General features: G+C 37.9%; 1 protein-coding gene across 5 annotated transcripts in view; it reads left to right on the forward strand.

The window, feature by feature from the left end:
• GRIP1 (glutamate receptor interacting protein 1) overlaps positions 1–17,376 on the forward strand; it is a 314,081-nt gene that overhangs the window by 224,397 nt on the left and 72,308 nt on the right. For all 5 annotated transcript variants that reach the window (XM_088054742.1, XM_088054740.1, XM_088054743.1 and 2 more), the window contains exons 3-6: positions 10,937–11,072; positions 12,022–12,167; positions 15,692–15,775; positions 16,605–16,680. In XM_088054742.1, the coding sequence (XP_087910868.1) occupies positions 10,937–11,072; positions 12,022–12,167; positions 15,692–15,775; positions 16,605–16,680 (442 nt within the window). The remainder of the gene's footprint in view (positions 1–10,936; positions 11,073–12,021; positions 12,168–15,691; positions 15,776–16,604; positions 16,681–17,376) is intronic.

Consider the following 17,376-nt stretch of genomic DNA (forward strand, 5'->3'; position numbering starts at 1 on the left):
AACATTAGGCTGATTATCTCTATCTCCATCATAAATAAGCTCTGGGTTTTCACTGAGAAAAATATGATGAATGTGCAGACCTGTTACAGGTCTTTGGTAAATCAAGAAGGGAAAGAAAAACTGACTCTTTTACAGACATTTTGTAAGACCACAGGGAGCAGAAGTTTGTTTCATTTCAAAAACACCACATATTGATTTATGTGGAGAAGAAAAAAATTTCAGAATGCACTTGTTTGTGCAACATAGCAAAGCTTTATACCAATGTGAAACCATATGAAATGTAAAAATTCCGTAACTTTTTCTCTAGTTCTGATTAGGAAATTGTACTCTCAATGGTAGCAGAAGATCTCTGCACTGAAGCTTCTGTATTGAGAAAGGCCTGCTAGGTTCCTTAAGTGATTTCTGTAAACTTAAAATAATTTAGAATTAAAATGCTTTCTTTGAAAATGCTGGCAGTACATCCTTTAAAAGCAGATGATAAAAAACCAGAGATAAACACATCTTGTGAATTGGTTGCATGGAGTCAACAACCTGAAGAAGTGCTCTCATGCTGCAGTTCCCTTCTGTTTAAGCACAGCCTTTATTAAGAGACAGCTTTTTCACAGACTGTCTTACTTTAAAAGAAGTATTTCAACAAGCCTGCTTTGAATGGTGTTAGCAGTTTCCTCATTTGCATCCTCAATGAGATTATGTACATTGCACTGTGCCTGGAATTAAATTATTAAATTTATTAAATTTAATTATTATTAAATATTAAAGCCTCCAGATAGTACTATTTAGCTGAATCTTTATCTGTTTCAGTCTATTTGAAGATTTTAGCTATTTCTTCAATCCATATAAACATTTTCCTATTTTAACCTTTTGGTCACCGAAAGAAGAGAAGGACATTGCAATAGACCCAACAGACAAGGTGTGTTTTTGAAGTAGAGGTGAACCAGAGTATATAGAATTAGCATGTCTTAATGTTTTTGGAGAGGAAGGCAGGTGTAGTCTTTGTTCCTTTTCAATCAAGGTTTCTGGAGGATAAGAGTTAATATTGAAAGAAAAGCCAAAAACTTTCCTGTGAAACTTACGTTATTTTGAAGTTTCACAGAGGAAGGTCATGTTCCTATATATAATATAGGTTATATATAATATAGGTTATATATATATATGCTCTGAGATAGTATAAGCCTCTTATTGATGCCACATTCAGGTTTTTGCAAAAACCTGCAAACACCTTCTTGAAGTGACCTGAAGTTGTGAAATGTTCCTGTTGTCTCACAGGCTAACATGAGCAATGTCACTATGTGCTAATATGATGCCATCTCAGTTTCTGTGCTAATTTAATGGGATGGTGACAATTTAGATGAAAAAATAAATCACATAGGTAGATTCTTGCAGCTGGGTGTTTTACTGTTTCGCTGCAGTGGTTTGTTCAGAAAGCTTGACTATCTAATAAGCTAGTTCATGCAAATTAAGGCATCTGTCTTCATCCTTCTTTGCCATTAGTTCATTATGAATACATTAAACTTCAGGGAATAAGTACAGAGATTGATTAGAGAGTTCCAGAGCACAGGTTAGCAGACAAGAAATGCCTGAATTATTCCTTTTGGTTTTTTTCCCCTTTTTCCCCCCATTTTGGCACACTTACTTTACAGGAATAGTAAATTCTCTTATTGACATCTAAAGTCATTACTATTTCACTGATTTGGTAAATCTTAATATAAGCCAGTAGCTTATTTTGCAGTTCTTTAACCCTCCTTCTCCACTGGCTTTAACTGTATTTTTTCTTCATCTTGAATATTGAGTAAGTTAATGATCTTTTGTCACAGGCATTTTTTCTTTAACTATAAAAAGCTAGTAAAAAATCTGTGCATCCTATTTGTCACGTTGCATATTAAATTGCCCCCTAAGCCACCCTTGTAACTTTAGTTTAATATCAGATTGAAGTATACAAAAAGAATGAGTCGTTGACAGATCACTTTTTAAACCATTTGTAGCAATGCATTCATCCAGCCTGATTTTGAGCTACCATCTTCCAGAGGTCAGCATTGCTGGGTTGGGGTTTTCCACAGAGGTGAAGAGTAAGCAAACCGTAAAGATACCAGCGGTCACTGAGCACAAAGGACAAAAGGTAAAGTGTGTGGGAAGCATTCATTTGCATTTTCCATATTTCTCATCTCTCTCATCCATATCTCATTTTCACAAGGATAGCCTAATCTTCTACACAGAGACTTTGATAAACCCTTTTGTCATTCCGAGTCTCCTTCAGTACTACCAAGTAGAAAGACAGGGTGTGCATATCATTCAGCTGTATTTGTCCTACAAACATTTATGTATATGACCCCTAAAAACTTAAATATCTGTTCCTTAATCCAAGTACTAGGAAAAGTTCTGTAGGCCCATTCTTCCAAATTTCAAATATTTGAAAATTCACCACCCACTATTTGAATACATGAACGACAGTTTTTCTAAAAAGGAGTGACATCATTACTATATCCTTTTCTTACCCTTACTGTTTTGGTTTTAACATGACACTAGAGAAAACCACTGTCTTGTGTTAACTAAAATGTTACATTATATAGCAACTGTAGATCATGACAGGCAGTTCAAGGTACGTTAGGAAAAATAAATGACAAATCAAATGGAGAAATGTGATTTAATGACGCTATTGCTAAAATTTACCTGGTGGCAACAGGGTGTTAAAACATTGTGGCAAAACATGTCTTAAATAGCAAAAACCTAAGCAGTTCAGACAGTTCTTTATCTAAAAGGGAAAGAAGATTAAGAGGTGATTTAATGGGAGGTTACAGTTCTGTATCACAGGGACATCCTGAATGTAATAGCGGGACTGTAATGAGATCTCGGTCTTCGAGGCTTGTCTACTCCCAATTCAGATAGACATTATCTACACATAGAGCAGAGTTTTCATCGTGTGATGCTTTCAAAGTCACACTGGATATCTTTCTAAAAGGTAATCCCTAGGTGGAGATACTGCCATATCAAGTTTCTCTGCTTGTGTCACTCAGGTGATGAGGGAGAGGATTCTTTTCAGTGGCTTTTTCCTGCTTTGAAATGCACAAATGCAATCAATCCTGTAATCAATCCTGCCTGATCCATTTTGGTAACTCTAGAAAGTAGAGAAACTGCAACAGCCAGGCTGTGTTTTTGTGAGTAGTAACACATCAGTGCAAAGAAACACAAATTATCAAGAGTTCTCTTGATGTTAATTTCTCATTAAAAAGAAGTTGGAGGTGAATTCATAAGAATTATGGAATTATGGGAAGAAGTTTTATAAATCTAAATTACTGTCAGTTCTGTGCTGGTAGGGTTTCTACCAGTGTAGGTAGGGTTTCTACTAGTGAAGGAGGGTTAATGAGCCCTTCATCCCATTCAGACAGAAATGTAGAAAAGACTAATGTCATGGGGCTATTTCTCCATCGGTAGTGTCAACAGAGACATGCAGAGGAGTTCAGGGTAGTACTGCTGATGCACGAGCCATTCCTGAATTTAAGATTTTGTTGCTTATCTCAGGATCAAAATTTTCAAAAGGACATATTTGTTTCATGTGGGAGATATAAATTTGAGATAACTACGGGCATAACCTTCAGCTCAAAAGTACCTTCTACTACCCATTCCCCACCCAGTCTAACAATGATATGGTGTGGAAGCAAGGAAGTTTGAGCTCTGGAAAGCCCTGCAATGTCTGCTGAAGAACTGAAGGTAGGGACCATCAAGTCATTCATCACTGTGCTTATTTTTACCTTCCAATGTCCTCACTTCATAAAGCTTGAGTTTAGCGAGCTGCTCCGGACCCAACAAATGTTGAGGAATTTGACTGCCATCATAGATAATGAGGAAGTAAAAAAATGCTTGAACTTTCTGAAACATAACGAGTGTCCCAAGGTGGAACTGGAACACATCTGAAGATAAGGAAGTTGATGGCTGCAGATTTTCAGGTGATCAATGGATAGTGTAGGTACGCTCTCAAAGAAAGCCATTGAAGAAAACACTGGAATTTCCCAGCTAGCTTAAGGAAGAAATGTGCTTTCACTAGACTACATAACTGAGCAAATTGTAGCTTGCACTGCATCTCTATTCCAACTCTACTGCAAGGTGTCATGTCAGGGATAAAAATATTTTATTTATAGATAATAATACAAGAAAAGGTTTTGTTGTTGTGATTATTGTTGTGATTAACTAAATCTGGATATACTTACAGTAATATATTAAAGTATTCATATTTACTGAAACTAAATGTTTTAATGTTTTAATATTTTTTTAATAATTTTTGCTCCAGTTTCATTTCTCTGCTCAGGGATTATAAATGGGGAATGAGTGTGTTTAGCCTGAGTTTTCCAGTCCTAGATGTAGAGCAAAAAAAGAAAAAGTACAGAAAAGGAATTCAGAAGTGTTCACTGACAAAAATTCCCAATAGACACAGCTCTTAGAAGAATCAGATGCCATCATCTGTATTAAGATAACTCAAGTTGATCCCTTTGCACAATATCTATCAAAGTAATGTCATGAATAATTTTGGGATGATAGTACTTGGAATATTTGGGAGGATTTGGAGTATCAGCATCTGTTCTCGTTTTGTTTTCTGGCACTATTGTGCAATTCAGTTACGAATACAAGAAAACAAAACAAATAAAAAAATGCTTGAAAACTCTTTCCTTGGGGAGTTTTTTGCAAGCAGGACTATCCAGAGGACCAAAAAGCCTGTTGTTCCCTCACCAGCACTTGTCTGGCTTGAAAAAGCCTCTAGATACGTGGCCATCCATTTCTTGCTTTAGTCTGCATATCTGCCACAGTTAGCCTGGAGAAACCTCTCTGCTTCTTACACAGCTGCTGCCATGGGCAACCTTTTTCTCTAAGTTCAAAGCAGCTTTCTTTTGCACCCTCACATGAAGCCATCCCTTTTGTAAGGTGAATTTACAGAAATCATTCTGGTGTTTTCTGTATAAAGCTGCTTTAATGTGGAAACTGATTTTACACCATGCCACACTTTTTTTTGTTTTTCTGGCAAATGTTCTATACTATTCCTGTCTCCAAGAAGTAGATTCAGACACAAGTAGGATGTTGGACCTTGAGCATGTGCCATTGGTAGCTCGGCTGTGCTGCTACTGGAGGAGCACTGGGGCTGCACTGTAGGCTGTGGGGTGCAAATGTTAAGCTCTGGGAAGATATTAATGGTTTACTCCAGTCATTGTTCACTCCTGAAATGTAATTACTGGAGTTACTGTAGTGTGCATTAATAACTGTGTCATATATGTTTCTTCCAATACTCTTCCACTGAAATTGGTGAGGTTCTTTCATTAAGAATTAAGAGCTCTTTTTTTTGGTTGTTTTTTTTTTTTTGTCTGCAGCTGGCTTTCTGGTGGTTGTTTGACTTTTCAGGCCTATTTGTATTAAATACAAATTTAATATTTGTATTAAATTCTGATATTTTAGTTAGAATTTCAAATATAATGCTTACGTTTTTGGTTAAATTGAAGACCACCTTTGTTGAATGCCTCAGTTGGGATTTAGAGAGTGTGGCTGCCAAGGATTCTGTGAATATGAAAAATTTACCCAAAATCAAATAGGCACAAGAGCTAAGCTCGTTTTAGACAAGCAGCCAATGAATCCAGGTGTGAGCTGTGCTGCTGTGTCCTGCAGGCCTGGTGTTTTCAGTGAATTATGTGATCATGTCCTGTATATCACTGCTTGTGATGGGGTGTAAAATACCCTTATTTCCTTTTCTGTGTCATGCCTAGGCTAGGCAGACTTTTTCTACTCTATAAGCACTGGTGGAAGGTATTTGGATTTTAGGTAATATTTTTACAATGGAAAAGTCATCTTGTAGATGCTCTTATAGCTGGGAACAAAGAAAACAAAAAATAAAAAGGAGATACTCTAATGCCCTGTACACAACCAGAACAGCTGTCAGTGTAAACTGAATCTGTTTTAGACAGTTTTTTGCAAGTGTCTTAATCTTACCTATCTCCTTTGTTTTCACTGAAAATGGTACAACATTTCACGTGTACATTTATACAGATTAACCTGGCTGCTGACCCAAGGCATCCTGCATTGGCAGTGTTTAAAATTCACAGTCTTGTTGGTAACTGCAGTGTGTTGTGCCTTTCAGTGTGCTCTGCTGCACCTCATACCAGTTTGTCCTCCACTGTGGGTTGCTGGCTTCTGAATTAGGACTGGTTTGGGGATTGTCCCTCCACAGGCTGGAGAGGAGGCCACAGGGCAGGTTGTGACCAGCCTCATGTCCTCAGACTCTCCCCACTGATGTGGTTTTGTTTGTTTTTGATAGAAATTTAGGTGTTTTAGAAGTTAGTGACAGCCAGTCAAGAAAAGGGCAACAAGGAATGGACTGTTATCATCTCTTGACATCCCTCTTGTCACACTAAGAGAAATACACATACCCACAGGACTTGAAGCACTGAGTAAATGTGATGTCTCCACTCTAACAAACTGCTATCTGTTCCCAAAGAATTGACTGTATCTTTATGTAATTTCTTATTAAGCCATGAGATGCCTACTGGGATGTAAAGCAAATTGTTTTCTCTGCAGAATTTCTGCTGACATACAAGGGAAAATCCATTCAAGGACAGCATTCACTATATTTTCAGCAAACTTACCAATTACTTATTAATTATATATGGTTTTGGTAGAAAAATGTCAATAACAGCAAGTATTTTATTTTTTTTTTTTACTTCAGTGTTCAGTTCCATATATACCCTGTTTGAGCTGCACTTGACAAACTCAAATTCACTAGGTGGAGAATAGAAGCAAGCATTTGACCTGATGGTATAGATTTTAGACATTTTTTTTGGTTTTAAAATGAAATTTTCACAAAAGGGACTCAATATATGAAATGAAGGTAAATATTTTTGAGTTTTACTTTAACTGTGCATTATGATATAGAATGGTAGCACTTAAGAAAATAAATGATGAAACTTTTGACTAAGAATTTTCTCAGCTTTCAAATATTTTTCTGTGAAAAAAATCTCTTCTGTCATCTAGTACTGTTTTATTTTTGAAAAAGTGAATATATTCCAGGTTCATAGGTCTCATGAGAATTTATTTTCCATGCTGTTTATTCATTGAAAGATATTATTTACATACACCAAAAAGTAGAAAATGACAAGAAGTCTTGTATAAAATACGAGAAGCTTTACTACGTTGCTATTATCCTTGAAGAAAAATTAGTCATGGTATTTCTTCAATTTTACCTACCTGCGAGTTGTTCCATGTGGTCATCCTCTCACAGTAAGATTTACCCAGTCTTGAATCTGAGCATCTGCTTATCTTTGAAGCTTTCTTGTGCTATGCTGAGTATCCCTGTAGTCCTCCAGGCTACATATCATAGTGTACAGGTCATAGTGTGAATGCACCAGCTGACCTGGCTGCAAGTCAGGCACATGCAGGCATGGTATTGCAACAGCAAGCCTGAGAGAAGCCTCCAGACCAGCAATTCAGAGAACAGCAGCAGTGTAACGTTTTCTTTAGAATTCAGCTCCTGTGTATGCTCCTGCTTACAGAACTGGAGATCTAAGGGAAGCTCTTTGGAGCAGAAACCTTTCTTTTTCATCTTATGTGTGCCTGTGTGTAAAAGTGTGCACTTCTGTGCTCCCCTTGCCAAGCCATCTCCAGGATTCAGCGGGATTCCTGAACCCCATAGCAGAGGTAGGTGGATGCAAAGAAAGCTGTAGAGTGGCTGGTGCAGCATGGACAGGCATGTACCAGGGATTGTCCCTGCAACAGCAGGAAGCGATGGAAGTCCTGAGGCAGTCCCAAGACCCTCTCTTGGCTGAGGGAAGGCAAGTCCCAGTGTGAATTCGTAAGAAGTCTGGGAATAACTTCTGTGCTTTCCCTTCTGATGCTGACTATGTTAATATTATTACTAGTATGGGAGTGCATGTAGGAAAGAACAGACTCCGGAGACTTCTAACTAATTAGGAGTTTGCTGGTTGGCATAAGTAATGAATTGTGAGTGAGGTGATACATGTAGTAGTCTGGGTTTTTTACCCTCAAACTGTAATGTAGCATTGTCTTGACTAGGAAATAGAGATTGACCTTGCATTAGTGCTATTCCCATAGAGATGCAGTTGCGTGTTGGATTGGAAATGAAGTCCCAGGGTCGTTCTGATATTGGGCATTTCAATAATACTCCAGTGGGATTAGTCTGTAATAATAATGCCAAAGCAATGCAGATGAGTAAGCATGTCATATATAGCATTATAAGAACAGTAATCATGTGCGATTTAAGACAGCGAAGATGAAAATCAGAATGATGAGGGTATCAAATGGGCCTGGTTCAGAGCACTTGCAGGGATAACAGTCTCTTGTAAGCAAAACCAGCTTAGGTAGTTTAATTTCTTCCTGAAATGACTGATATGTACAACAAAAGCTACAAAATCCTTCAGAGCAGCAAACCTAATGAAACTACTATGCATGCCTAGATGACCTTATTTGTCTGAGTGCAATGAGCACTTGACACCACCCCTCCCTTACAGTGCTGGTGCATCTTTTCCCACTGGCCTACCAAGGAAGAGTGCTTAGAAGTCATTGTTCTGTTGGCAGAGGTTAACAGAAATTTGTCATAATAGATGGTAAGAAGGAACAAGCCTGGTCATCTCTTTCCATGCCAGTAGTTGAAGGGAATTGTATAATTGTTAGCCTGCTTAAAATACTGCTTGGATCATCTGTTCCACATGTACTTTGGGCAGCAGAGTGTTGCCCAGCATTGGATTGCAAACTCAGAACCTATGTAAAAGATCAAAACACATGACAGTATTATGCTATGGCAAAAGATAAGGCATTGCATTGCAGTGCATTGTTTATGTCCTGTATACACATTGTGGCAAAGTATTTGTTTAAAAAAAATTAAACTTAGATGGGTACTGAAAGCCAGATTGTACTACTGAGAATTACAAAGGAAGGATTCAGCTTGGGAGGTGGGAAGAGAGGGGAATTTCCCTTTTGACTCCAGATTTTATGGTTGAGTAAACTGTGAATAAACATGTGTCACACACTGGCAGGGCACCTGAGGTTGCCTCATGGTTGCCAATGTACGGTATCTTTGGTTGCAATATAACTCTTGTATTCATTATGAATACTTACAGGGTTTTATAAAACTGAAAGCAGCACTTTGGTCCATAGCATCTCTACAGCTATGCAATATGTCTGCATGTTCAGAAGCAGGTAATCACATCTGTTCCTTCTGAACTGTCAATGAGGCCAGATGTGAGCAAACATTATGGAAGCTCAACAGCTTCCAGATGGTACCAAATGGTAGTTTGGTGTCAGCCAAATTGGAGAATGCCCCAGTTAGCTCTGCTGCTGTCTGCTTCTGACAACCTGTGTTGCTGAATTTTCTGCATTGCAGAATTTTGTTGTAGTAGAAGCTTTATAAGCATAGAGGAATTCTTATCCAAGCATGACAAGAATTGGAAAATTCATGCTGTATAATGGTAAAATTGTGAATGACTGAAGTGAGGTCATCATCAGCGGCAAAAGATAGAAGAGCCTGTCAGCCACCTAGAAATGGTCAGGAGCACAGGATGATGCTACATCAGAAAAAGATTCAGCAGCTAATCCTAGCAGAGGTGCTACCAAGGATTACAAGCCTGTGCACCAGGACTGGAGTCTCTTCTGAATGATTTCCTCTATCTGCCACCATTTCCTCAAATAGAGAGGTAATGATGGTGGTTTGGCAATTCTTGTTCAGGGCAGCAGTTCTTCGTCGTAAGGTGAAAATGTGTTAGGTCATCTTCTCAGTCCTGTGGAATGCTCTTGAAATAGCTTTGTTGCTATTTCTATAGTGCTACTTCTACACTTACTGGTGAACATTTGAATATATACAAGGACCTTGCTTGGTTTTTGGCTGACTTTTCATCTTTAAATTTCATGCTGCCACAGGAAACTTGCTGGTGCAGTGCAGACATACAGTTTGTTTACAGTGAATATATGATGTTTGTATCTGATCAGTTCACCTAAAAGCTGTGTATTAGTATTGAAAAGGATGATCCTGAGGTGGATGATCCTGCCTTAGAATTTCATGTATTTTTCCAGACTACCTGGGCAGCTGGTGGTTTTACTTAGGTCTGTCCTGACTGGAAACAGTGCACATGTGGCTTTCCAAAGAGTTGCAGTCCTGCTGAAACTGCATATGTAGGTTGCCTTGTCCACCCATTTGCAATAAGGACATCTCTGTTTTGAAAGTTTGAGGCTTTTTGTTGCATGTGACCTGCCTTTGTTGACTGTGAAATTAACTTACTATTTTCCAAGAATGGAGAAACTGCAGAAGAGGGTGTTTTAGCATGTGAGGGAAATTTTATATACACTTAATAATTATGAAAGGCCTTCATTTACTTTATACCTGTTCTGCAGAGAGCTACAGTGGAGCTGTATTTACGTAAAAATAAAGAATAAAACTGTTAAGGTCTGATGTATCTCTGTCTGGGTTCTTGTTATATTCGGTAGTTCCTATTAACATGACATCTGCTAGGGGCCTCAAAGTGAGTCTGAACCAAAATTATAGTTCTGTAATGTCATTGTGTGGTTTACCCTTCTATTTAATCAGTTGAAGTGTATTATAAAACATAGAGGTCAGAGGTAGAGAGCAGAAAATGAGAAAAGATAGCTTTTTTAAAATGTGAAACAACTATCAGTAGTTATAAGTGTTCCCATACTTCATATTTATGGGTTCTGTATAGTATACTAGCACGTTGGTGTAGTTTTTAATAACCTTTTACAGAACATATGGCTCAAGATTTATCTATATGCAGAGCCTTGTGGACAGAACTTGTGAATTATAACATAAAAAATCTCCAGATGTACATGTTATTTCTCACTAACACAGAATGATTTTCTTGGGAAGAAGGTGACATATTAGAAAGGCAACATCTGTGTTATTACTTACATTTTAATAATGTGAATAATTTTCTTTCAACAGAGGAATTCAAGGGCTCAACAATAGTTGAATTAATGAAAAAAGAAGGCACCACCCTAGGGCTCACAGTATCGGGTGGTATCGACAAGGATGGGAAACCAAGAGTATCTAACCTTCGTCAAGGAGGAATTGCTGCTAGGTAACCACATCTCTAGCTACAAAATGCATTATAAGATGTGATTGCTTCAGAAATATGTACTGCATCAGAAAGGTCACCTGAAAAATATGTGACTGATGCATCTATAATGGCAGCCCATCACACTGGAGAACCTCAGAGGGAAATGGCAACAGCTGGTCTTTCTTTTTGCTCAAGGCTGATTTGATAAAAAACCAGAAATACCAATGAGATCTTTGAAAGTTGTCATAAGACTCATGATATTTCTTCTAAATTATATATGTTTTATTTCTCTATTTTCTTGTCTTTGAACAAAAATTTGAGAGAAGCAGCATAACATACTGAGGGGAAAAAAAGCCAAAATGGAAACAAGAATGACAGTGCTACCGTAATTTAATTCTTTTTTAACTCTTCATTAGATAGCTTTGAGATTAAAAAGACTCTAAAGTCATAAGTACCTTGCTTATTACTACAGGGGAAAGAAAAAAGCTTTTAATCATGAGTGAGGCAAGTCAAAAAACATAAGGGTTGAGCTAAATCATCCCAAGTAACTGAGTAGAACATGTGCTTTTGGCCTGGCCCATCTCCTGTTGTTAACTGTGAAAGCAACCAATGTCCAAAAGAACTTTTTTTTTGACGTTTTCCAAAGAGACAGACAAGGATGGGGACATGAAGAAGTTGACTTTCCAGATCCTATGCCCAAACCAGTCAAATCATGCAACTCCTTTATTGTACACTTTGTTTTGTACCTCAGGAATGAATAGTTCTTATTCCAATAAGAACCAATGTTCTTATTTTAATATTTAACGAGCTAGAGCATCTTAAAATGCCACTTTCTGTTAGAAAAAATCAACTCTTTTAGATCTAGATTAATGGAAAAAAGAATTCCTACAATCACAAAACAGTAATTTAAGGAATTTAGTTTGGTTCATCAGATCTGTCTTTCACAAAAGGAGTATGTACTTTTCCCTAGGAGCGACCAGCTGGATGTAGGGGACTACATCAAATCTGTGAATGGAATCAACCTGACCAAATTTCGCCATGATGAGATCATCAGCCTGCTCAAAAATGTTGGTGAAAGGGTTGTGTTAGAAGTGGAGTATGAGCTGCCTCCAGTCTGTAAGTATTTGCAGGGCAAACTGAAAACCTATAGCAGAATAGCAGATGTAGTCAACAGTGAGATGGGCAAGGTTGGTAATAGTCATTGTAGTAGTGGTTAATTTTTAATTTTCTATTCCTAATTTTATTTTTTCCTGTGGCTTATCACAGAGCGTTGAAGCAGTACAAAAGAACTGGCAGTACAGAGGGATGCTCTCAGATGTTTTATTAACAGAACTCCCAATAACAACAGAGCAGAGTTATCAATCTCTGCCTTCTGTTGGTTTGTGGTTTTCTGGGGGTGAGGGTTGGTTTTGGTTGTTTGATTGGGTTTTGTTTTGGGATTTTTGTTTGCTTCTTTGCAGTTTTGAATACTAGAAATTAGATTAAGTAGGTTCCAGGGCAAACGAATTCTTCTTTTAACAATAAGATCCTCTGAGATGAGACCAGTGAGTATTTGCTAGTTCTGCTTCTGCTTTTCCCTTTCTTCTCTCCATTTGCAGCACCACTAGGTAAACAATATCCTTTGGGACTTTTCTAGTCTTTTCTGGCACCACATTTAGGCAAAATTTCATTTCTAGAGCAGAAGACACAGTGAGGTAGGCCATAAGGATACATGAACTTGAAAGAAATGTGTGACTGAAACAAGGGCTTTCACTGAGCAGGATTTTCTTCAAAACACAAGTTTATGCTCACACCAAACTTACAGAGTTACTGAATGTTTTCCTCGCCTCTCTTTTGTTCTGTCTTTATGTGCCTGTGTCTGTAATGGTGTGTCTGTAGGACAAAATCAGTGTGAGTCGAGTCTATCAAGTATGAAGTGAAAGCCAGAGAAACAGTGAGTTGAACACCTGGGACCTAAAGTGAAGGAGTGTAGGTGGCTGACGGCCACCAAAGGGGCTGCACCAGGCACACCCTTGAAAGAGTGTGTGCTCATTCATACTGCTCACTGGAGGGCAGAAGATGTGGTTTCCTGGTATCTGGCCAGGAGAATCTCAGGTGCCAACTGGGAAGTTCTTGTCTCCTTAAATAGTTTCCTTGCAATAGAATCTAAAAAAATCCATCACTGTCCTTGGTGCTCAGAAGCTGATGAACTTCCCCACTGCTTTCTAGCAGCTGGAGGGTTAGTCTAGTTACATATTTGTTTTTTTATGAGACCTCCTGACAAGCACATTAAAAAATTTTGAATGTTCTCTGTTGATTAGTGTTTGCATGTGGTGAGGGAACTTCACGTTCTGAAGCACAGTATCTGAATTAATCAGCTGAGTTCAGAGTTACTTTGCTGCAGAAATAGTTGTTTGACCAGCATTATTTGTTTTGCATTTATTCAACTGGGCTTTCTTTGGTTTTCATCCTCTTTTGGCATATGTGCCATTCTTGTTCACTGAGACTGGATTTTGACACACGGGTTTACAGTGGTGTTCGTAACTTTAAGTCCTCGGAATTTCCAGCCTCTCCATGCAAGCATAGATAATAAAGTTGGAGATACTTAGCAGTCTGTTTTTTTCCGTGAACTACTAGTGAGCAAGCTGTTTTTGTTAATCATGTAAATTTTCCAGTAAGCCACGTGGAGAAGTCCTGGCACTTCCTTCCAAGCCCCATACCTAATGAAATTCTACTCTTGTTCCTACACTTGCTCCCTCAGAGAGAGGACTGTCATAGTTTCAGTGCTGGGAAATGTCAATCATTTAATAATGATGGATTAAATTTGGCTGAGGAGTGGTAATCCCACTCCCTAGTGCTTCCTTCCATTTCTGAAGTGTTCACAGCAGGAGCATCCAGCTGCTATTTTCAGCACGAGCCACCTCGGTTTAAAACTGGTGGGTGAGCAGTGTCTGTCTCACATCTGCCTTTTGCTGTTGGCAAGGGTTAAGGGGTCTTTTCCCACAGCAGTCTGAGGCTGGGGTGCAAGGACAGCCACTGAGTGGTTGTTCCCAAGTGGAAGGATGCTGCTGCCATCCCCCAGTGCTGAGCTGCAGGTTTCACCTCTCCCCAGGGCAGGTTACAGGCCACACCAAACAGGGAAGTGTGGATTCATCCTGAGCTACACTCAAGGCTGCTTTCTGTCAATAGAAATGGAGGCAACAGTTGGCTTCTCCTTGTGATTCTTTAAGTCAGTAAAACATTTCCAACTGAAAAGAAAACAACCACATGGGCTCAGTAACATGGTCGTGATCTTCAGGCTGTAGCAGGAATTACTACAGCATGGAGCAGTGCTCTGGAGAGCCATCTTTCACCTGTTTTCCTAAGGAAATGAGATTTATGTCATTTCACTGGGTGGTTTTCCTGGTTCCCTGCAGTAACTTTTTTAATAGGGACTGAAAAATTCCAAAAAAAAAGTACGTTACATACAGTACATTTCCTGGAAATAAACACTTGAGTGAGTAGTGAGCAGGGAAGTCCTCAGAGAGAGAGAGAGGGGCAGAGAGAGCCCTCTGCTCTTCCTGGTGCCTTTCATGATTGGCAGCACACACAGGGTAGCCTGTGGCATCCACTGCCCCCCTCAGGGTATCCTGACAGGGAAACTCTGGTTATTGCAGGCAGGAACATTAAATGACACAAGTTTTCATTAGTTCTGCTGCTCACAGAGCATGTATTTTATAGAGGTGGGTTGGTTTGGTTTTGATTTTTTTTTTAAATTTTATGTGTGCTTGTACACTTTACAGTATTTGACTGGAAGGTGGAAAGTGTGAGTGCATGTGATTTTGCAGAGTCCTTTTTCCCATTGGAAAAGAGTATTCTTAGACCCTGCCAAAGTTTTACTTGTAAAAGCTAATAGCAAATTGTCTGCTGGTCTCTTAACAGCAGTGGTTTCAAATTCTGTAAAGTGGATTATCACACCCAAATGCAATGGTCTGTGCATTAGGCTTCTCACCTCCTAGTCCAGCTGTACACCAATTCTTTAGTACTTCCAGAGAAAATACTGACTCAGCTAGAAGCCAAAGAACTTTTTTACTAGCTCACCAATTATGATTTTTAGCTAGCGCTTTAAAACCACCACACCAATTATGAGGGAACATATTACATTTTGAAAAATAAAAAAAAAAATCCTTATGATAATAAAATGCATTATGCATCGTAATCTAGTAACCTGAGATCAAAGAAACACCCCAAAAATCTTGACTGTCTTCTCTCTAAGTGACAAAAGTAAATTTTCATAGCTCAACAACAAGCTCTGTAGGCACTCTTAAGAATTTTGTGTCATTTTTGTCTCACTGTGTACTTCCATATTTTCTAGCACTCTTCTGTAACTATAAGAAAAGCAAAATTATGCCATAATTTAAACAGTAATACTCAAATTCCTCACATGCTATATAGTCTGTGTCTTCTTTCCAAACCATTGTCCCTTTGCAGAACATCTAGCCCAAAATTCTCTCAAATAGGCAATGAGTTCTATTTAATTGCAGGTCTTCTGTCTGACTGTTCTGTAACTGAGTCTTTCCAATTGTATGACTCAATATGTACCTTAAATTAGAAAAGGTGTAAATCTGTGTGTATAATTAGAAAAATAATAGCCATTAAGGTTTCGATTCTTTTTCTTTTAGCTGTACAAGGATCAGGTCTCATCTTTAGAACTGTGGAAGTTACTTTACATAAAGAGGGGAACACTTTTGGATTTGTAATAAGAGGTGAGTTATTTTGGAGTTTGAAATCTGTATTTTGTTTAAAAAAAAAGTGGTAAGTTTTTTAAGCACTCAGAAGGCTTACAGTTTGTAAAAATCAATATATTACATTTTCCATACCCTCATGTATTGCTTTCATGAGCTGCTCTAATTTTTATTTATGGAAGAACCTTAAGTGATCAACTATGCCAAGGACACATGACAAACTCTGGTCACATAAGACCAGATTCTGCTACCACTGAAATCACCACGAAGATCACAGTTCTTAAAAAATATAATTACCTGTAGTATTGTATATATTAGGCATGAAATTTTATTAATACTGCTGATGGTCTGAATTGTACAACTAAAATATTATCACTGACTTGGAGAACAGAAGAAAAGATGTAGCTGTTAATCAATATACCCCAACAATGAATTATTACTTTCCTTGGGGAAAATGTCTTTTTTATTTAATACATAAATTTCTTAATGAGCGGTCACTCATTATTCTGAGTATACATAAAGTACAGATTTTTTTTTCCTCTGTGCTGCAAACATTGCAAAGCAATGTGTGTGTACACACTGAGACCACATTTTCAGAGTAAAGGTTCTAAGAAAAAAATACGCAATCCCTCCATACAAATGTTTTTTAAAGATTCATCTATACATAAAGAATGTTGATTTTATTTAGGTAAAATTCAGTGAAGGGTCATATTAATGGTTTGGTCATTTTTTGATCTTTTTAGCCCATCTGTGAAAGTGCATGCTACAAGATGTAGGCTTGCCTTTTGGAAATGAGCTTTCATTAAAAGCATAAAATGAAGGTATACTTTCTCTGATTTTTTCTTTCTAGGTGGAGCACACGATGACAGAAATAAATCTCGTCCTGTTGTAATAACATGTGTCAGACCTGGAGGGCCTGCTGACAGGTACAATTCGTCTTTTCTCTCGAGTTTATGTGAAAGAGAAATGGAGAAAGGTGAATTATTTGGGACAGAAGTTAAGATTTTGAGTGAAATAGATGCATTTAAATGCATCTTTAAAATTCGTGGGTTTGTCTTTAATTGTTGTAATAGGAATAATAACAACTGCAGCAATAGTAATGGGCAACCACAGAGGCTCAGCACATTATGCTGTGTGTGAACTTGAATTTAGAATCTTGCACCTAAAATAATTAGAATAAATTCCTGCAATAGGTCAGAGCACATTTTTTGCATTCTTCAAACAGCTGATGTATCTCTTGCTTTTTAAACTCTAACACCATAATCTTTTACACTTGCAGTTCAGAATAATACTGTGACAACGTTGAGTATTGTATTATTCTGTTAAGATGTTTGTACATTTCTGCATGTGAGGTCACACATAACTTTAGCTAGAAAACTTCTGAGTACAGATTTATGTTCTGGTCATATCTGTATATAATGCCATTTTGTAAATATATAAAGGAAGAATATTCACTTTATTTTTATGTACAAACTGTATTTTCAGAAATGGCATTTGTGTCCTTAAACCATTACAGAAACTCAAAGGGCAGTTTCTTTAAAGCATATTGGTATCTGTAGCCTATGCTGACATTTTTGACCTTGGAAACATTAACTGAGAAGAAAATGTTCCAAGAGAGCATT

Source organism: Pseudopodoces humilis, chromosome 5 (genome assembly GCF_049639895.1).
Source record: "Pseudopodoces humilis isolate 2021_Gansu_Grassland_sample_001 chromosome 5, ASM4963989v1, whole genome shotgun sequence".
Taxonomy (NCBI): Eukaryota; Metazoa; Chordata; class Aves; order Passeriformes; family Paridae; genus Pseudopodoces; species Pseudopodoces humilis.